This window comes from Cetorhinus maximus, chromosome 11 (genome assembly GCF_964194155.1).
Source record: "Cetorhinus maximus chromosome 11, sCetMax3.hap1.1, whole genome shotgun sequence".
Lineage (NCBI taxonomy): Eukaryota > Metazoa > Chordata > Chondrichthyes > Lamniformes > Cetorhinidae > Cetorhinus > Cetorhinus maximus.
In genome coordinates this window covers 80474428-80497060 of record NC_135889.1, presented here as the reverse complement: position 1 = coordinate 80497060, position 22633 = coordinate 80474428, and the positions used below count along the sequence as shown (strand labels likewise).

Here is a 22633-nt window from a genome sequence, read left to right as displayed (position 1 = left end):
AGGTGTGAACCGGCACTGATTTTACCTGGAGTATTGAAATAATCATTCATTACCTTCCCATCCATTGGAGTGTAATGCCCTCCGTACGTGCACGCCTCCCCGACTGTCAAAATCGATGCGGGTGGGGCTTCAATCTGCGAAGGTCTGGGTGGGGTTCTCACTCCGAGACGCATGGTCCCAGACTGCAAAGTCTTCACATGAGACTGCTATGGTCCTTGTGCTGCAACAGAAAGCAAGAAAAATAGTTAATCTTATTTGATTCATCTGCATTAAGATAGCTGTGCCATGTGACATATGGGTTGCCATTAAATAAACAAATATATTACTCTGCATGAAGGTAGTGAGGAAATTGATCCTGAAGTCTGCGATTGAACCTCAATAGTTCCTCCAACATCTCCTGGAGGCCTCGATTAATCACAGAAACCTCCTTCACCTTCTGCTGGAGGGCTGCCTTCTCTGCCTCCAGCTACTGAATGGTCAGCAGCTCCTCCTGGTGCTGGGTGCATTCAGTGACAGCCTCCAGCTGCATTGGGGCCTGGGAAGTGCTAGCTTTTTTTGTCCTTACCGCTAGCTGCTGATGCATCAAGCTCCTCAGCCGCTTGCGTTGGGCGGCATCCATTTGGGCATTCTTATCCTTCTGTCAGGAGAAAGAAATTACATGTTAACAAGGCTGTTGGTATTTTCGACATGAGCAGGCATCCAAGTTCCAAGCATCATTCTCACATAATTGTCCATGCAGGTCTGTGAGAATACAATATTAACCAACACGATGAAAAACAATGAGTAGACAGCTGGTGGAGAACATGTACCCTAGCAACAATAGATTTTCCAATGCCCACTTCACTTGAATGGTCGTGAGGGGAACATTGTCGGCACTGCTGTCAGTCTCAACAGCAGTGTCCCAAGCCTTTGCGATTCAGAGGCGCGATGATGCCGTCTGCTCCTTAATGCCTTTGCGGGACTCTGCAGACAGAGAAAGAATGCCTCAGTGTGTTTCAAAAATACATTTAATTTGCAATGGCTGAGAGCACAAATTGTCAGCTTTTTCATTGAGATTTACCGGCAAGCAAAAGGATCTGCATCTTAAAAAATACATCACCCTGTTTCCTGTCTTCCTTCCCCGAATCATAGTCGATGGAGCCACCCACACTTACATGGAGAGATGGATTGAATTGATTTAAGAAATCGACGTCAAAAAACAGCTCCCCACACCCCCCCTCCCCCGCCACCAGTTGCAAAAAACACATCTTCATTATCCCCAGTCCACATCTCCCCTCAACCGCCCACCACCCCCAACTCCCGGCTTCACAGGCCATCTCCCAGCTTTTAAAATCTATTACCGTGGCTCTTAAAATATCTCCCCATGCAGTTGTGAAAATTGAACAACCAGATCATTGTTAAATTCTCTTTCCCCCACCCACCCCAACATTCAAGGCTATGGCCCAAGTGCTGGTAAATGGGATTAGGTAGGTAGGTCAAGTGTTTCTCACATGTTGGTGCAGACTCGATGGGCCAAAGGGCCTCTTCCGCAGTGTGTGATTCTGTGATTCTTTCCATATGACCCTTTTAAAATATCTCCTCCCCCCGGATTTTGCTTTTTCTTTGGCGCCAAGGTGACTTACCTGCGCCACTCTGTACCTTTACTTTACGAGGGAATAACTCCAAGTGTGCTCACCCTTGCTCACGGCCTTATTTTTAAACCCCGGTGACTGAAATGCAGGGTAACCAATCAGTGAGCAGCATTGGGACAGCTACCAGCCAATTGGCTTCTAAGTAGGACAGAACTTGTGATTTTCACACATGGGGATGAAATAGATACCAAAAAATGGGGATGAAATCTGTGCCAAAAAAGTGAAAAGCAATTAACTACCTGGTGCCGTCTTGTAACTCGTGCTGGTAAAACTAGGAGTTCCACATTTGTGAAACTTCCACCTTGCTGCAATTAAGTTTAGCATTGCTGTTAATACTGATAGCATTTATTAAATGTAAACTTTTAAATTTAATTAAATGTCAACATTTGAAATTTAATTAAATGTAGACTTTTTAAATTTAATTAAATGTAAACTTTTAAAATCTAATTGCATGTGGACCTTTTGCCCCGACTTCATTCCGGGAGACACCATCTCCTGGCCAGGCCTGTAGTGGGGATCCCCCGCCGGAGAGATTTCCCCAGTGTCAACCCGCTGAGACATGGGGATCCCCCAGCAGAGAAAGCAGTGGAGGGATTCCCTTCCAGCCACAGTTTCTCTCACCAGCCTGGGTATGCGGGGGTTCCACTCCAAGATGGAATTGGCATTAAAGGTAGATTAAGATTAAAATGGAAATTTGCTGATGTGCATTATTTTCCATATCCCACTTCAAATTTCGACATGGTTTATAGTGATAACCAAACATGTCTTTACATCATTGTATTTTGTGACATGTATTTTAAATTAGGTTTTTCACGGAAAATAAGCATTAAGGCAGGTTTTCTGCACAGGCGTCAGGATCAAAAGGGCATCCCAAAGCCACACTTGCTGGAAGCCAGCCTGGCTATTTCCAGTGGGATGGCTCCCAAATGGCCACCTTCGAGCTCGATGTCCAATTAAGGACATCAGGCAGGCTCCCAATACTGCTGTCCCAGCTACAGGGCTGGCGGCTCTGAACCCGCGGCATCAGCCGCCCAACCGAGCGAAGCGAGTGCTGCTTGCGGCAGAGGTGTCTTCAAAAGCAATATAAAAATTAAATTGTTTACAGGGACCTGGGAGACAGGCCCTGCTGATCCAGTGGCAGCACTTGGGGTTGGTGAATGCTTCTTTATGGACTGGAGCTTCTGGCTCTGACGACCCTCGCACCCATCCCAGACTACCATAAGGAGGCCTTTTCCATTAAGTGGGAAAATGCTGGCTGGCTCTAAATTCCCTCAACAGAAATGTTCTTGTTTGAATCCAGAGAAATTTGCCAAACTCAATAGCCTTGCACTGCCGCTTCTTCAAACCACACATCACCCATCTGCCAGTTCCAGCGAGACTGAATTTGACCAGCCATGGAGCTAACGAGAAGACAAATTTGTACGTAAAGACAAAACGTTATCTTGAGCCAGGTGGCAACACGCACAATTCCAGAATCGACTCTCTGGAGGTGGAAAGTGGCATGCCTGAAGGAAGAGCACATGCATAATGGTTATGGCCAGCCTGAACAGCAACATGGTGCGGCACAGCAGGGTCTTGAAGAGGTAGACATCCTTTCGCAGCAGCAGCAGGATGAGGTTCTGGATGATGATGCGCCAGACAGGGTGCATGGTGTCTCAGTGATATTGTCTCTTAAAGCAATGGGGATACAATCAGAGCGACAGCAGGATGAGGTTCTGGATGACGATGTGCCAGGCAGGGTACAAGGTGTCTCAGTGATATCCTCTCCTGAAGTGATGCAATCAGATCAACAGCGGGATGAGGTTCAGGATGGCAACATAGCACACAGGGTGCATGGAGCTTCAGAGACATCCTCCATAGATCTGGTAAGGCTTGAATCTCTGACACCAAGAATGACCATAGTAGCCTTGGAAGCTAAGTTAGCCATGGCTATTACATGCTAATTATTCTTTTGAAAGGACCCCGAGGAGGAGGTGCACTGCATCACCAAGACGCTGTTGATGATCATGCAGCTTGTGAAGGGTCGGTCACAGAGGATCCAGGTACAGCTGTATGACTTCTAGCGTGAATTAATCTCAGTTAAAATCTAAACACAGCCCCACCGTTCGCAATGATGCATGCTATTGCCAAAACTGCCTGACCTCACCATTCATGACGTTGTGGCCAAGATATGCCCAGGATGGTGTGCAAGAGTTTCCATCTTGCAACTTTCTGCAACAAAATCTCCATCTAGGTTCCTGAATTTGTGAATGTATCCTGAATTGTGCAGTGAGAAGCTTCACACTGCTCTGAATGGTGAGTGTCTCCTCTTGGACCCAGCTTCAAAGAAGTATTTAAAAAGCACTGGTACCGCAATGTGTGATGGCAATTAGCCTTTAAGAGAAACTAAGGCAGCACCATTTTCTTGTCCTCAGGAAACCATCTCCAACCCTGCTGTTTCACCTTCACCCACTGTTTTCCTTTGCAGGTACTGAATATACACACGGCTGTGAAGCCAAAGAGAGTCATCAAGATGAGGACAGCCAGGGGCCAGCAGGGCATTTATTCCATGAATCATTCAGTGGGCTACTCTTTCCCGAATGTTAATGTATGAAGGCAGAAGCAATGTTGTTGGTTTTAATGTTCACCATGTTTATCATCTGCTGCAGTGATGCATCTCTTGGAACTTGTAAATATGTGGGAGGTTGATATTTCACTCCACAAAGTCAATTCTCAAAAGAATCTTTTCCAGCAATGCAGTCAGCTCACAATTCCATTTCTATTGCCTATGTTGCTATAGTTACGTCAGCTCTTTTGGAGCTCTTGAAGAAGAAGAGATACCATGCCCCAGTTGTGAGCAACCACGTGTTGTTCAAAGCCTAACCAGTCGCAATTTTCTCGCCACTTCAGATCTCACCTCACAAGTGCAGACACTCTTCCAGAGAGATGAAATAAGAGAGAATCTGAAATATAGAGTAAACTGTAGAAATTTGGTAGAGGGAAATATTGAGGACATATGATGGAGCCTGTTACAGAAACATGTCTGAGGAAGACCAATCACTTAGTGATTGAAATAATTCCTCATACATAATCAACTCAGATGGGCTTCCAGTATTTAACTCTTTCAAATGCTCATTATGGCCTATGTATTTAATCATCAACGAGCTCCCCACAAAATTCAGAACCAGTAATCTTATTCTAGCCGGATTAAGGTTGTGAAAATGCGAATCCAAAATGGAATTATTCCTGGATAAAGTTGTCAATGAAGTGAGGTGACTGTGGGAAGAAGGAGTTGAATGGAGTTGAGGGGTGGAAGTGATAATCAGCAGATTTTTCCACATTGCCGCTGCATGGATTCTCCCACAGAATATAGTCAAAATTAATGGATACCATGGATGTGGCTTGTGCTGCCATCCTGGGAAGACAGTAGACTGGGTTGTGAAATACCTAATAGATGACTGTGAGTTTGAAGACAGGGCGGATAATGAAATACTTCATGACATGTCAAGGGCACTGGAAGAGGCAAGGGCAGTTTGAGATGTTAAGGGGCCTCGTGACTTTGTGAACTTGCCACATTTTCCATTATCTTGGTGATTTCCCCCAGACTTCATGAACTGCTGGGGGTTGTCAGACAGTTAAATGAACCCTGAAGTATAGCTGTGCTGAATGAGTGTCTGCATTTCAATAGACTGCCAAGTTTTGTAACAAGGTCCTAGCTGAAAAGAAATACTGGAAGGCCTCTGAATGATATATGTGGCTGTTGTTCTACAGCTTGCCATGTTTAAGCGGGATACTTTCAGATATTGATTTAAATAACTGGGTGTTGCTCGTACAGGCTTCTTTCCTCCTGTTAACAAAAATCAATTGCTTCTGATAAGGTAAGCAAATATGATGTGTTCATTTGTCGGCAGGAAGCAAATTCTGTGTGGTGATGCTGCCACGAACTTTAATATTCACTTGTTGACACATTTTCCAAAAAACATGGAGTTTTGGGGGCCCTTGCTTCATGCTTCCCCTTTGAGGCCAGCAATTGGCGGTTGAAGCAACAACGCAAAGGGTATAGGGGAATTATCTCTCAAGTGGTGCATAAGTTTCTCCTCATGCAAGATCTGCCACTCATGTTAGGTGAGTTTGCAAGCTCACTATTAGTTAGAAGATTCTGTTGTGCAAAACTAAGCCCAAAAGAGGGAGAGGAGGGTGTCCATGAAACCCTCGGAGAGGTAGACCATTTTGGCAAAGGTGACATGCAAGCCTTCAATCCTCAAGAAGTAACAGCTTTATCTAGAAGCTATACTGTTGCTAGGGATGAAATGGCTCCTAAATAACACAGAATGCACAAGGGTAGGATGTTATCTTGTACACCACAGTGCAGAGCTGAAACTATGCAAAGAAATAACTTGCTTGGCTTTTTTGGCAACCAACAAATTGGACAGTTGCAAATCATCTTGGCATTTCAAGGTGATGATCAAAGAACTATTGATACAAGACACTGCCCCATTCCAGCATCCAGGAACAGGGTGTATCGCACATCTGAGGAGCTGTACAGGCATTTCTCCTGACATCCAGTCAGTGCCAGCAGAAGCAGCTGTGGCCATCTGTGTTAAAATGGAGTTCAGTGATATATGCCACATTGCATATTTTCCAAATTACGTGGCTCTGAACTAGACCTCTGTTCGTTTGAACATTTTGGAACAGAGACCTAGTTGCTCTGTGCTGTGGGGTCCCGTGTTCACATTTATGATCACGGTGGAGAAATGTGTTAATTAGGACAGCCAAGTTATACAATGAAAGGTGTACAAAAAACCTGGCGGGTGCAAGGGTTAATGCAATCCCAAGGAATTCTAATGGAGTAAAAACAAAGTACATGATTGATGTTATGAAGTGGTCTACTTATTGTCTTTGTTATGGTATGTTGCCAATAAAAACAATAATACATCACTTCACAGGCGGTCAGGGGTTTGGTCAGTGGGGGTGGGGGAGGTCAGGGTCAGGTGGTAAGTGGGGGTTTCAGGTGGTCGGAGGTTGTTCAGTGGGGGGGGGTGCTGGTGGTCAGGGTGGGTGGTCATAGTGGGTGGTCACTGGGGGGGTCGGGTGGTCAGGGTGGGGTGGGAGGGTCAGGTGGTCAGTGGGGGATCAGGTGGTTAGGAGGTTGGTCAGTGGATTAGTGGTTCGTGAGGGTTCGGGTGATCAATGGGGAGGAACAGGTGGTCAGTAGCGGGTTGGGTGTCAGGTAGTTAGTGGGGGGTGGGGTTAGGATGGTCAGTGGGGGGGGCTAGGTAGTCAGAAAGGGTGGTCATTGGGGGGTTGGATGGTCAGTGAGGGGGGTTTAGGTGGTTGGGGGTGTGATGTGTTTGGGGGATGATGATTTTGGGGGGTTGGGGGTCAAAAGAGGGTGGAAGTCAGGTCAGTGGGAGTTCAGGGGGGTGGTCAGTGGGGTCATCAGTGGGAGGGCCGGATAGTCTTGGGGTGGGGTCTGGTGGTGAGTGGGTGGTTCAGGTGGTCAGGGTAGGTGGTCAGTGGGGGGGGGTCAGGTGGTCAAGAAAGTGGTCAGTGGTGGGGGGGGGGCACATGGTACAGGGGTCAGCTGGTCAGTGGGGGCTCAGGTGGTAGTGGGGATGGGGGTTGGTGGGGTGGCTTGGGTGGTCAATGGAGGTTGGCGGTCAGTGCATCTTTGGGGTACCTCTCAGTTACAATGTTCCGGAGCTCGGAAGTTACGGGCCAGAATATTTTGGATTCTGTTGAAGGGTAATTGATCTTGCCTGACCGACAGAGCAATTGCACCTTTTTCTGATTTAATTCCAGATTTCTAGCATCTGCAGTTTTTAACATTCGTTCTGAACAAATAACAACACCATTCTAATGTTTCCTTTCTAAAATGGAAACCTACAATAACCAAATGAACTAATGTTCAATCTTATGTCCTGACATGCAGCCATAAATTTCTGGCGTACTCGGAAGGCTTTCTAAGTCATAATTATATTGGATATTCTCAAATGCCTTCTTTATTTGTGAGCAGTCCTTCATGCCCACTTCAGAATTCTTTTGCAAGGCAAAAATGCTCTCCCAATCTGCAATGCAGGCAATTTTGCTAAGTAGGTCAACTAAGTAAGTTATATTGGCCGCTATGGAAAATGCTATTTGTAAGTCAAATGAAAGGAGTTTTATGGATTTTTAAAATTCAACATTGCAGGGTGTGTCAGCCATTGCTCAATGGGGAGCCCCCTCACCTCTAAATCATATGGTTCTGGGTCCCTGGTCCCTGTCCAGGGCTGACACTCCAGTGCGGTACTGAGGGCGCATTGCACTGTTGGAGGTGCTGCTTTTTTGGATGAGATGTTAAACCGTAGCCCCATCTGCCTGCTTAGGTAGATTTTAAAGGACCCTGTGGCACTATTTGAAGAACAGGGAAGTAATCCCTCATGTCCTGATCAAAATTTATCCCTCAATCAACATCACAAAGAAACACATTTTTTGGTCATTATCACATTGCTTGTGGGAGTTTACGGAGCACATGTCAGCTGCCACATTTCCTACATTACAACAATGACTACACTTCAAAAATATCTCATTGGCGCTTTGAGACATCCAATATATGAAAAGTGCTATATAAACGCAAGTTTTTTTCTTTTTTCTTAAATTGAAATATCTGTGTTTGAACTAAAAGCCTACAAAACATTCTGTGTTATATTGCAATTGCCTTGTTCAAAATACTGAAAAATTCACATTTTTTTCTAGAAAACAATTGAATTGGCGGACTGTAAAAACAAAATTCAGTACCATAGGAGGGCTGTGTTGCCTCTCATTCACCATGGCTGCATTAGAACCAACTTCATAAGGGGGCATAGAAAGCTGGTCAGAGGTTGGTGAGGGTGGAAGGTGAGGGGAATGGGGAGCATTATTAAGGGTGTTCAAAAATCTCCAGAAATTTTGATTTTTTTTTTGGTAATCAGCCAACTCCACCTTTTGAAAGAATGTGTCTGACATCACTTGATGGAACACAGAAACAATGGGCTGGCTTTTATGGAGGCAAATTTGGCTGGTGTTTCCCTCGCACCTTCGTAAAATATGATGCAATTGGTCATCATCAAACAGAAGGTGAAGGGCTTCTGATGTTGGAGGCCCACCTTTGGAATTCAATTAATTTAAATATACTTAACTTTGTTATGAGCGTAATTCACTGCAATGTTACAAGGCTGTTCCATTTTACTGAGGTTGCATGAGCAAAACAGTTTTGGGGAGAGGGAGGCTTTCCCAGCAGCATTACATGAGTAGCCTTGCGGCGGATAAAAAAAGGCTCAAATTGTTTGAACGGTGAGATGTTGGAATGCAGTAGGTGAATTTGCTACTGAAGGTGAAAGTGGTGAGCTGTTATTTTCTTTGACAACTTAGTGCTTTTCAACAGGCAGAAAAACCATAAACAGGAGACTGGGAGGCAAGGGTGAAGGCTCAAACAGGAGTCCAGAGGTGACTGTCCCCATGAGGATTGTACATTCTGGAGACGGCTCCTCCAGTGATGAGAAGGATAGGGGAAGGAGGCCCAGGAGGGCAGATGGTCAGGGCAGGTGGGCCCAGTGGAACATGAGAAATGGATTCTTGATGACAGGGGCTATCCGCTGAAGAGATACCGAACTGCATTACAATGAGAGTTGTGCATCGACCAGGGCCATCATTGAGCAAACCATTGGTCTACTCAGAATCAATTCAGATACCTGGACCATGCAGGTATAACTCTACAATATGCCCCAGCTCAGGGCTCACAAACTGTCATGGTATGCTGCGCCCTACATAACCCGCCGTGCCAGAGAGGAGAGGCCCTGGAAATGGAGGATTTACTTGATTGGGCCACATCCTCTGATGACAAGTCAGGGAATATTCTGAGGATGAGCAATGGGAGCCAGGCCAGCCAGTGGCAAAAGTCAAGGGGCAATGGGCGTTGGGTGTCAGAAAGACATGGGAGTCTCTCATTCCCTGATGCTTCACTTGAGAATGTGGAAGACGTCCGTCAAAATGATGATCTTACAGACCTCTGCAATGTCACTGCAAGCTGTCACCACTACCAGGACCTTTGTGCATATGTCAAATGCGAGGCAGACACTGAGGAAGGTCGCTGGGGCACATATGACCTCAACTACCTGGTTAGCAGTCCCTCAAGCTAGGTTAACTCCAGGGGCTCTTCATTTAGCTGCCCTCTGAGACTCTTCCAACTGTCAGGAGCCTGGAATCAATCAGCCTCTGCGAGCTGGTCCAGAGCCTGTGATATGCTCACACCAGTATGTGCTTCCCTCTCTGCAGACGCGTGCAAACCCACCGAGGTGCCACTATCTGAGCTCGTGCTTTATGCTGCGCAAGGATGGGATACCTCACCCTGTGAGGTTGCCAAGGTCAATGCCAGTCCCTCAGGGTTGGTGGTTGCAGGTGCCAATGGTTGACCTGTTGGAGAAAAAACAAAGATTAGCACACATCTTCATATGCGGTCGCTTAACAGAATGCCACTTCTCCGATGCAAACCCTCACCATGGAACCCATTGAACAGGATTACACCCTCCCTTTTAGAGAAGGTACACCAGCATTCCTCCCTCTGCAGTGCTCAAGCTGCAAGAATAACACTCCTTCACCCCTGCCCCCACCCAGCCCGTCTCTGTACCTTCTTCCCAGAGCGAGCTTGTGCCCCTCTGAATGAACATGTAAATCCTTCCAATATGCCTGTGCTAGGTGGTAAGAGCGGGAGTGTTTCCTGGTCAGCCAAAACTGTGTGGTAGCTGTAGCGCAACAGCCTCCCCATGTTAAAAGATTCCACGTACAAGCTCTTGCCACAGGCTCCATGGCAAGAATCCTTCTTGCTTTGAGGGAATAATAGAGAGAGGAATAAAAACAGAAAATGCAGGAGCAGGAAGCGGCACCGATACAGTCATCGGTGTATTGGAAAAAGAGTTGTGGGAGGGGGCGTGAGTATGACTGGAACAGGAAATGATCCACATACCCCACAAAGACAGGCATAACTGGGGCACATGCAGGTACCCAGAGCCACAGCTTGTATTTGAAGGAAGTGAGACAAGTTAAAGGAGAAATTGTTCAATGAGAGAACCAGTTCAGCCAGGCAGAGGAGATTGGTGGTGGATGTGGATTTTATGGGCCTCTGTTCAAGGAACAAACGGAGAGCCCTCAGACTATCCTGGTGGGGGATGGATATGCAAAGGGCTTGGACATCCCCTAGTGAAGAGGAGGTGGTTAGGGCTAGGAAACTGGAAATTGCTGAAATGGTATAGGGAGAGAATCATGAATATAAGTGGGAAGAGACTGGACAAGGGGAAAGAAAATAGAGTCAAGTTAAGAATGAATAAGTTTAGTGGGGTATGAGTACGCTAAAACGATGGGTCTACCAGGACAGTCCTGTTTGTGGATTTTGGGAAGGAGGTAGAAGCGGGCTGTATGGGGTTGAGGGGCTATGAGTTTGGAGGCTGTGGATGGAAGATCTCCAGAGGAGATGAGATCAGTGATGGTCCTGGAAACAATGGCTTGATGTTAGGTGGTGGGGCCTGATGCTCAGCCTCTGCAAATTAAAGGTCCTGCATGAGAGAGAGTGATTTAAGTCAGAGTAGCACATGGTTCCAGGAGACTTTGGCCTTGGAAAGGCAGAAGCAAAAGTGTTGTAATTGTTTTCTCAGGGTTCTGAAATGAGCTTAATACCATCATTATAAAGTTAATCATTCCCTCTGGAGCCAATTATTATGCTTCCTACTTTGTCCTGAGCTCACACCTGTAATGCACCATTGAGAATTCCGTTGCACCCTACAACAGCATTATTTGAGAAATTACCCAGTTAGTCTGGAAACTACCTCAGATCTATCGACCCCTTAACATAGAGGAGGGGATGCTTTTACAAGGGGATGCAGTTTTTCCCTTCCACCACGAGAATTTTTAGTGCTTCTTACACAGATTGGAAACCAGGTGAATCCAGTATTCACCCCTTCCCCTCCCCCGCCTCCGTGAAAGGCTTTCCTGAGCCCTTGGAATTTAAGGGTCTCTGCTTCTGTCTGTAAATTCCTCAATTACTTTAATTAAATTAGTCAAGTATTATGGCCAGAAGCTTTGGGTAGGCATGCGGGGGTGGGCCCCGCTCGCCGATGTGTAATATGACACGCGGTGACATCGGGCATGCATCCCGACATCACCGCACATCATTCAGATCTTCAGTTCGGCGGGCGCGCAATGGAGTTGGCTGAGCACCCACTGAACTATCAAAGGCCTATTAAGGCCATTTAAATATCAATTTAAATAATTAACATAGCTGCCCATCCAGCCTTAAGGCGGCCTTCGCGTTTATCATGAAAGCTCATCCATGAGTGGGATAAGGTTTCATGAAGGTTTTTAAACTTCAATAAAAAATTTGAATAAAATTCATAGACATGTCCCAGCTCATGTGACACTGTCACATGAGGGGACATGTCTGAAATTTGTTTTTCTCTTTATTTAAATTTTTCAAATTAAACTCACGAAAGGGCGCAAGCCCCGACTCAGCCTACTCCCCCACCCCCCCGCCCGCACAGGGGCACTCAATGCTTCCGGGTGTTCATCACGCTGGGTGGGCCTTAATTGGCCCTCCCATGTAAAATGGCGGCGCGCAGCCAATCGCGGGTGGTGATCAGCTGCACGCCTGCCCACGCCTGCTCCTGCTCAGCCCCCCCTGACGGGGAGAAAATTCTCCCCTATTAATCCCTTCAAAGACCCTTTATCCTTCTTCTGTGCTTCTGGTATTTCTTCCTTAATATTCTCATATGCCTTTTTTAACTTTATTTTGGACATAATCTATTTTTCTGCCAAACTCTGGCTATTGCTTCAACCTCTTTTACTGCTGGTTAGGATGTATTTTATCTGTACCCTGCTCACCTCATTTGTCAGTATTCATAGCATCACAGAATAATACAACTCAGAACAAGGCCATTCGGTCTATCGTGCCTGTGCTGGCTCCTTGAAGGAGCTTTGGTCCCACTCCCCTATTCTTTCCCCATTGCACTCCAAATTTGTTCCTTCTAGTACTTAACCAATTCCTTTCTGAAAGTTGTTATTGTATCTGTTTCCATCATCCTTTTAGGCAGTGTTTTCCAGTTCAGAATAACTACATAACTTTTTATTCCTTATGTTCTTTTACCAATTACCTTAAATTTGTTTCCTCTGGTTGTTTAATGGTGCACTTTTTAATTCATTGGTGGGATTGGAGCACCAATGACTAGGCCAGCATTTATTGCCCATCCCTGATTTCCCTTGAGAAAGTGATGGTGAGCAACCTTCTTGAACCGCTGCAGTTCATATGGTGTTTGTACTCCCACAGTTCATTAGGGAGGGAGTCCAAGGTTTTTCACCCATCGACAATGAAAGAGTAATAGTATAATTCCACGTCAAGGTGGTGTGACTTGGAAGTGGACTTGCAGGTGGCGATGTTTGCAAGCGTCTGCTGCCTTTGTTCTTCTAGGTGGTAGAGGTTGCTGGTTTGGAAGGTGCTTTGGAATGAGTATTGGCAAGTTGCTGCGGTTCATCTCATAGATGGTTCATGCTGCAGCCTTATGTGCTGGTGGTGAAAGGAGTGAATGTCAAAAGTAGTGGATGGTGTGCCAAACAAACAAGTTGCTTTGTCTTGGCTGGTGTTGAGCTTCTCGAGTGTTGTTGGAGCTGCACTCAACAAGGAAAGTGGAGAGCATTCTATCAGACTCCCAACTTGTGCCTTGTAAATGGTGGACAGGCTTTCGGGAGTTAGGAGGTGAGTTACTCGCTGCAGATTTCCCAGCCTCTGACCTGCTCTTGTAGCTTTTGTATTTCTATCACTGGTCCAGTTAAGTCCCTGGTTAATGGTATTCCCCAGGATGTCAATGGTGGGAGAGTCAGTGATCATAACATCATAGTACAATGTCATGGTTAGATTGGATCCTGTTGGAAATAATCATTGCCTGGCATTTATCCAGCATGAATGTTACTTGCCATTTATCAGTCCAAGCCTGAATGTTGTCCAGGTCTTGTTGCACGTGGGCACAGTCTGCTTCAGTCGTTGGAAACAGTTTCTCCTTATTTACTCTGTCAGAGTCTTTCATCATTTTGAATAAAATGGTCTAATTTCTTCTTAACCTTCCCTGTTAAGGAGAATAATCACAGGTTCTGCAGTCTCTCCATGTTACCAGTCTTTCATCCCTGGTACCGTTCTACACCCTCACTAAGATCTTGACATCTTCCTAAAGTGTTGTGGCCAGGATTAGCCACAATACTCCAACTAAGGCCTAAACAGTGTTTTAGCACATTGGTTCACCATAACTTCTTTGATTTTTTACTTTATGGTTCTATTAATAGAGCCAAGGTTCCTGTGTGCCTTAGCAACCTTCTGAATTTGTTCTCCCACCTTCAAAAACTTCTGAATGTGCACCTCAGGTTCTCTGTTTCTGCATGCCTTTTAAAATTGTACCAGTTTGCTTATATTGCCTATCCATCTTCCTCCAACAAATACATCACTTCACATTTGCCTGTATTAAAATTTTATCAGCTGTCTGTAACCATTTCCCAATCTGTCCTCCTGAAGTCTACCCCCTCACTGATTACTGTATTTTCAAGTTTTGTATCACCTGCAAACTTTGAAATATTGTCTTGTATACCTAAGTCCAGGTCATTAATATACATCAAAAAGATCAGTGGTCCCAACACTGATCCCTGGGGGACACCATTGACACTTGCCTCCAGTCTGAAAAATAACTGTTGACCACTGCTCAATGCTTCCTGTTCCTTAGCCAATTACATATCCACAGAACCATAGTCTCTTTAATCCAATGGGCTTCAATTTTTATGTGATACTTTATCATTTATTGCCTTTTGAAAGGCTATATCTACTGCCCTCATCAATCCTCTCAGAATCTCATCAAAAAACTCAATCAAGTTAGTATTTTCTACTATTACTTTTTTTTTGACAGCTGATCCTTCTGATTAGTTTGGTTGAGGTGCCCTATTTTTTTTTGCCCTTGAGAAGGTGGTGGTGAGCTGCCTTCTTCAGCCATGCATTCCATGTGTAGGTACGCCCACAGTGCTGTTAGGGAGGGAATTCCAGGATTTTGACCTAGCGACAGTGAAAGAACGGCAATATATTTCCAAGTCAGGTTGGTGAATGGCTTGAAGGGGAATTTCCAGGTGGTGGTGTTCCCATGCATCTGCTGCCCATGTCCTTCTAGATGGTAGCAGTCATGGCTTTTGAAGGTGCTGTCTAAAGGGCCTTGGTGAGTTCCTGCAGTGCATCTTGTAGATGATACACACTATTGTCACCGTGTACCATCTACAAATTGCACTGGTGATGGAGGGAGTGAATGTTTATAGAGGGGGTGCCAATCAAACTTTGTCCTGGATATCTCTATCCCTCTAAAATAACTAATATAGTTCTTTTTCTTTATCCTTCATGTCACAAGTTCATGATCATTGAGCCAACTATCTGGTCCTCTCTTGAGATAAACTCCATTGTCCACTTTTGCATCATATTGATCAATCCCTTCTCAACACTGAATTGCTTCTTGAGCCAACTTATGTTGTTCATTTCATTTGGTATTGTATATTGTAACTCTAATAACCTGCTGCTTTAATCTGCATCACAATCTCCATTTCGTCAATACAGATTCCATATGTGTAGTATTATTACACCTCTAGGTTATGCTGTCATATCATTAGACATTGGGCAGTTACATAAGATGGTCAGACTGCTTAAGGGAATGGCGGACATGCTATCTAAAGCAGATCTAACTTGAAACAGTCTCCCCCACTCAGAGCTAGTCTATGAAGATGCCTGCAAGGAACCATAGTGAGTGGAATATAGCATACGAAGAAGAGGGGCAGAATTTTGCCGTAGGCGAGCAGGGGGCGGGGCCCGCTTGCCGATGCGTAAAATGATGTGGGATGACGTTGGGGGGATCCCCCTACATCATCCCGCTCCATTTAAATTTTCAGGAAGGCGGGAGCACAGCAAAATCAGCTGTGCACCCACCGACCTGTTAATGGCCAATTGAGGCCATTGACAGGTTCATTTAAATAATGAAAGGACCTGCCCGTCCAACCTTAAGGTTGGCGGGTCGGCCAGGAGCCCCGGCGGCAAATAGAAAAAACATGAAACCTCATCCACCGGTGGGATGGGGTTTCATGCAGGGTTTTAAAAAGCTTAATAAAGTTTTACGGTAATTTATGAACATGTCCCATCTCATGTGACAGTGTCACATGAAGGGGACATGTTACGGATTTTTTTTTCTATTTTTTATCTTTTTAAAAGTGTCAGCGATCTCCCTGAGGCTGCACTTAGCCTCAGGGAGATGTGCGCTTTTTCGTGCGCATGCGCGAAAGAGCGCACTCTCGCTTTTGGGGAATCCCTCCCCCCCCCTGCCCGCATAGGAAGCGCATAGCGCTTCCCGCCAGACGTCACGCTGGGCGGGCCTTAATTGGCCCGCCCGCTTAAAATGGTGGCGGGGCCCACTTCTCTGGCGGGGATCGGCTCCCCGCTCGCCGGAGATTGGGTCAGGCCTGCCTGCCCGACAGGCAGAAAATTCTGCCCGAGGAAAAGGAGCAGGAGCAGGCATTTAAACATTAAATCCTGCTTCACCATTCAGCAGGATTATGGCTGATTTTCTACCTCAGCTCCATCTTCCCACACTCTCCCCATACCTCTTAATTACCTTAGTACCCAAAAATCTATCGACATCTGTTTTGAATATACTCAACAACTGAGGCATCCACAACTCTCTGGGGTACAGAATTCCAAAGATACATTACACACAGTCCCTGATCTAAATTATTAACATAGATCACAAATAACTGAGGCCCAAGCACTGATCCTTGTGGTGCACCACTAATTACAGCTAACCAACCAGAACATTTCCCATTTATTTCTACTCTCTGTTTTCTGCCCATTAACCAATCCTCAATCCATGCTAATATATTATTCTATTCAGTCAAGATGGGGCTCAGGGGCTAGGGCCAAGATTGGGGCCAGGAATCGAGGTCAGGCCTAGGAAATGGAATCAGGGATTGGTTCTGGGAATCATGGGTCTAGGGAATTGTGTGTTATTTGACCATGGGGCATCACAGCCAAGTCCAAAGCAGTGCTCTCTTTTTCTCTCAACATCCAGATACATTGGGCTAGGTTTTTGCCTTCGCAGTCTGACTGGTGATTTGGCAGGGTGGATCAGACACATTTAGTAAAATCCAACTTATTTTCATTCAACTTGAAATCAGACCGTGAAGGCGAAATTGCACCCTCAAGTTTCCAGCATGCAATGCTAGATAGAAATCAGGAGCCAATTTTACCCTTTCTAACCTTTTTATATAATTTGTTCAGGGGATGTGGATGTTGTTGGCTGGGCCAGCATTTATTGCTATCCCTAATTGCCCTTGAGAAGGTGGTGGTGAGCTGCCTACTTGAACCGCTGTAGTCCAGTGTTGTTAGGGATGGAGTTCCAGGATTTTGACCCAGTGACAGTGAAGGAACGGCGATATATTTCCAAGTCAGGATGGTGAGTGGCTTGGACGGGAACTTGCAGGCTCCACCTGAGAGCACTAAGGCTGATTGCCCAACTGCTGACCCAGTTGCGAGCCAACTCAGTAAAGACTGGGGTATTTGGTGTGGGGGGGAATTGTGGGTCAAAACCTTGAGCTTTCTCAGTTAATGTGACTCAGTTATTCAATGTATTAACCAATTGAAGCCTCAAGAGAGATTTAGAATTGATTTTAAGATAGAATCAATCAAGATTTTGAGGAACGTATATTTTTTCACAATGAAGTCGGGAAATGCATTGATCACTAAAGTATTCCCCATAGATTCTACAACATTGTTCCTATATCCTTATTATATGTGTTATAACTATATAATGGTTAAGGACATATTAGATGAGTATTGAAATAGTATCTTTGTAAATTTGGTAATGTATGAATAATGTAGAATACACCATCAACATGTTATAATGTAATGATCCAATTTCTAGCATGACAGTCATTTATCCTAATGTTTAAATCTAAATTGCTGGACTGAAAAAAAGATAGTCCTAAACTTTTAAAGTATTGGATTGCATTATAATGCTTTTCCATAGAATAACATGAATGTAAATTGCTTTGGAAGTAATACAGGTTAATGATGCTATTCTTGAATATGCTTATTTTATATGCTCAGAACAGTTACAGTGAGTGATTAGCAAGGGAAAATGGATTTTAGAGTAGAAGAAAAAGTTGTTCACAGTGGAGATAAATTGTGGTTCGTCCTTTATTTGCTATTTTTAAATATAGACTAAAACACCAGTTTTATTTTCAAAAACAGCTCTTCGATGTATTAATTTCCTAGTGCAAAATTAATTCACTACATTTTACGTATGTTGTCAGGATTACCTTACTCGATGAAACAAGCAGGTTTCCCTTTAGGAATATTGCTCCTGGTTCTGGTTGCATATGTAACAGGTAATCTATTCTATGAATTATATTTTGAACCAATGTATTAATATTTAAAATATATTCCAAATATAAATGATAACTGTTGAAGTTTAATGTGACAAATATTTTAGATAGATGATAAATGTTCCATTCTTTTTAATAGATTATTCTATTATACTGCTGATTAAAGGAGGGAGTATGGCTGGAACAAGCACTTATCAATCTCTGGTGAACAAAGCTTTTGGTATAACAGGTTATGTGATCCTTTCATTCCTGCAGTTTCTGTATCCTTTCATTGGTAAGAATTTAATTTCGACATTATTTAACCCTTGAATTCCCTTCAAAGCCAGTAAAGATAACAACTGTATATATTTCCTGAAACATTCAACTGCGGAATATTAAATAAGTAATTTTCTCTAACAAAATAGCTATAAATCAAAGTTTTGATTACACTACATTAATTATAAAGTATTGAATCATTACAACAAAGAAAGTTAAGAGTTCAAATAGATATATTCAAAATTCTGAAAGGTTTCGAGAAGGTAATTGAGGAAAAGATATTTTCATAAGTAACAAAGTTTAGACCGTGTCATGCTGTACCTGAAGCAATCTTGGAAGCTTTTAAAAGGGAAGTGGATAAATATTCAAAAAAAGAAAACATTAAGATGTATGTGAAAAGTTTACGAGTAAGGGGACTAAGTGGATGGCTCTTTCAGAAAAGCAGCACAGGTACGAGTGGCTGAATGACCCTCTTCTGCGATGTAGAATTCTATGATTCTAACATTAGATATAGAGTCCTATGTGAACTATTTGAGCACTCCAATGGATGACTCCCACTCTGGCCAAAGGAATTGTTTTAATAAAAAATTCTGCAGAAATCAGACAACTTCCTAATTGGCCTTTATAATTGGTCTTTATAATTGTTTTAAAAGTAAAAAATCTGAAAACAGATGAATAATTCTGCTGACTCATCCCCTCTTTCCCTGCTCAGAGGGACAGGTGTAGGCACCCCTTCCATAAACATTTACTCCCTCCACCACCAATGAACAGTGGCAGCAGTGTTACGATCAGCAAATTTCTCACCATCAATATCCTAGAGAGCACCATTAACCAGAAACTAAACTGTGGCTGGGTGTTCTGCAATGAATGACTCATCTCCTGACTTTCCCAAGCCTTTCCACTAGTTGCATAGCACAAGTCAGAAGTGTGACGGAATATTCTCCACTTACCTGGATGATTGCAGCTCTAACAGCACTCAAGAAGCTCAACGTCATCCAGGGCAAACCAGCCTGTTTGATCAGCACCCCATCTACTACCTTAAACATTCCCTTCATCCACCACCAGCACATCATGGCTGCAAGTGTGCACTATCTACAAGATACACTGCAGCAACTCAGCAAAGTTTCTTCAACAGTATCTTTACCACCTAGAGGGACAAGGGCAGGAGTCGCATTGAAGCATCACTTCTTCTAAGTTCCCCTCTAAGTCACACACCAAATTGATTTGGAACCATATCATCATTCCTTTATCGTCACTGGGTAAAAATCTTAGAACTCCCTACCTGAGCACTGTGGGAATATCTTCAGTACAAGGACTAGTGGTCCTGGTGGGAACCAAAATGAGTCAAACCCAAGCATCCAGCACACAATCCACAAATATGACCAAGACTTTCCTATCACTATTTTTCACTAATAATGTTGGTGAAAACCACTAGAACACGTCTAACTCTAAGAAAAATAGGACTGTACAGCACTGGAGAAGACCGTACCCATAGCGGCTCATCTTTTCAGTCCCAATGTCCAGGAAATATTGATCCATTGATCCCATTGTACATGGTACTCCTCTGTCAAAAGTTTTGACAGGTATTTATCCAACTCTGTTGAATCAGCCTCTTTCACTCCTCTGAAATTGGTTCCAAAGTTGATTTTGGGGAAAACTGTAGACTTAATTTGACATTACATTTGGTCTTGACCACCCCTAACCTAAGCTTTTGACTTCGCATACAGGTACAAAATAGAAAAAAATAATTGCTAATATAATATGCATAGTGTACAAAAATGTTCAACAGAGATTTAATTTTTCAAATGTGCCATCATAGGTCTTGTTCTGTGCTGCAGCTGTTGTATGGATACTAATTCATTTTGTAAAATGCCATATTTAATTTTCAGCCATGGTAAGCTATAACATAATATCAGGAGATACATTAACAAAAGTGTTCCAAAGAATTCCTGGAGGTAAGTGATTGTTTTCTGCTTGTTTCATGAAGTACAGTAACACTGAGCTTAAGAACCAGGTTAATTCTGAAGTGAAGTTTTAAGGGGTGAATTGAATAAAAATAAATCTGAACCCTTGCACTTCTTGCCAATTTGGTGAAAATGGCGACATTTTCATTCTTCTCAAACAGAAAAAAAGCTCATAGTTGCATTCTCATGAACAAAACAGACATTTGAATAATTTTTAATATATTGGATGTTTTTCACCTTGTTTTGCTAGTGCTCATCATGTGCACAATTGCACAGTTAGGAGAACAGAGACAGACAACCTACTCCTAGCTCTCTTGCCAGTGTTGCTTAGAAACCCGCTGTTGGGAGTTGCATGAGCATGCAGGGTGGCTTATTTCCTGTAGGAAAATAAGTAGCCTCTGCTCAGACACCCGTTCACACCCCTCTCCTAGCATGACACATCTTTTTGGAACAGTAACATGCTATTCATTTTTTTTTATATAAACACTAGATTATGTTAAATGTGAACACAAAGGTAATTTTCTGTCTTAAAATATGTGGCTGTAATTTGAAATAAATGCATTCAGAATGTAGGTTTGTGTGTATGCTATATATTATATATGCTTTGTCCTCGGTACATTTTAGCGTTTGAGACAAGTGTAAATATTACTGATCACCATAGTTCAATTACAAAAAGCTATGGTCTGAATTTTACAGTTGGTGTGCGGGGACGGGCAAGACACGCATGTGTCCCGATGTCACTGCACGCCATTGCGATGTTTCAGAAGTCGGGTGCGCTATGAGTTTGGAGGCGCACCCGCCATTAATTAACGAGCCAATTAAGGCCATTGAGGCAACAATTGAAATCAATTTTGCGCAGCCCGTGTGATTTTCAGGGCATCGCACGGGCACAACGGACAGGCGGGCAGGCCACATTTTCAAAAGCCTCATCCACGGGCGGGAGAAGAGGGGTGAGTGGGCTCGCTAATGCGAGCTGTTAGAACTTTAGTTTATTACTTATTGCTACTGGCTTGTGTGAACAGGACAACTTCATTTCGCTTCAGAGCTGCTTTGACAGTAAGAACAGGCTTCAGTTCAGGACTCCAGAGGAGTCATAACACTTGGGGCCTTCCAGGTATCAAACAGCCTTCCCTTACCCTGGGAATGGGGATTGTGGTCTCCGCTGGGGGCACCTCCTCTGAGGAGGAAGAGAGGGCCAGAAGGGGGAGGAGGACAGGTGTCCCTATTCAGCTTCACAGGGGAGCCACCTGTGGTAGGACAGACGCAGGCACAAGGGACGCAGGGCCAACAGGAAGTCCAAGGCGGAAGGGGCCACAGAAGACGTCACTATCCTGCTGCCAGGGTTTACAGGCAGCGAAGCAGCTACCTCAATATATCTCCGTCTGTCAGATAATTGGCCCTGAGATCAGCTCCAACTGTGTGGGTGCACACCCCATGCCAGTGGCGCTGAAGGTCTTCAACTTCTATGCCTCCAGCTCTTTCCAAGGGTCGGTGGGTGACCTTTGTGGAGTCTCCCAATTAGCTATCCACAGTTGAGTCAAGTTGGTGACAGATGCTCTGTTCCCTGTGGCACCCCAACCTCACCATGGCCGGTTGATCTAGGCACATGGCGCCTCTTCAGCTCCAGTGCCCTCTGCTCGTATCTGGTAAGGAGTAGAAGGTGGGGCGGCCCTCCGCCAGTCCACAGCCTCTCTGCATTGTGAGAGAGAAAGGAGAGAGGAGCATTGATCTGTCTACCCTGTACCTTCATTGCCGTTACAGCCTTGCCATCCTCACCTGAGGAAAACCTTGCCGGGTACATCCGATTTGTGACCCTGGAGCCGCAAAACACTCACTCCAAGCAGCGAGGGCTCACCCTCTTACCCAGATGCTGCTTCCATGACATTTGCCATTCACATTCTAAGAACTCTGAGGTGCGGTGGGTAAGGGGGCCACCTAACTGCCGTGCTGAATGAGCCACGCTAACACGGTACTCACCCTTCCTAATCGCAGGAGGTCATTAAACCACTTGCGATACTGCACCCATGTGCGCCTCACCACATCGTGGTAGCTGACCCGTGATGCCACCTCCTCCCAGGCATGTTGGTTGTGGGGGGGTCTTCCTCCTCCCGTCCCTTGGGACAAGGCTATCCCGGTATGCTGCCGCCACCTCAAGAAGGGCAGCAAGGCACTCATCGGAAAACCTTGATGCTGGCTTCCCCGCTGACCTGCCCTCCTGCCTGCACTGCTCGCCGACAACGTTCTCCATTACTGATGTGTGAAGTCAATGGCAGCCTTAGGACTGCTCCCTGCGTCGTTTTTGAATAGGCCGCCGGGTCGCCGTTGGTCCCGGCGCACATTACCTCCAGCCCCTTC

General features: G+C 44.7%; 1 protein-coding gene across 1 annotated transcript in view; it reads left to right on the top strand.

Annotated features, from left to right (window-relative positions):
• The window catches only part of slc38a11 (solute carrier family 38 member 11), a 99423-nt gene that overhangs the window by 7993 nt on the left and 68797 nt on the right, over window positions 1–22633 (top strand). Inside the window, exons 2-4 of the mRNA XM_078552314.1 lie at window positions 17988–18062; window positions 18199–18333; window positions 20204–20269. Of these exons, the coding sequence (XP_078408440.1) occupies window positions 18002–18062; window positions 18199–18333; window positions 20204–20269 (262 nt within the window). The 5' untranslated portion in view covers window positions 17988–18001. The remainder of the gene's footprint in view (window positions 1–17987; window positions 18063–18198; window positions 18334–20203; window positions 20270–22633) is intronic.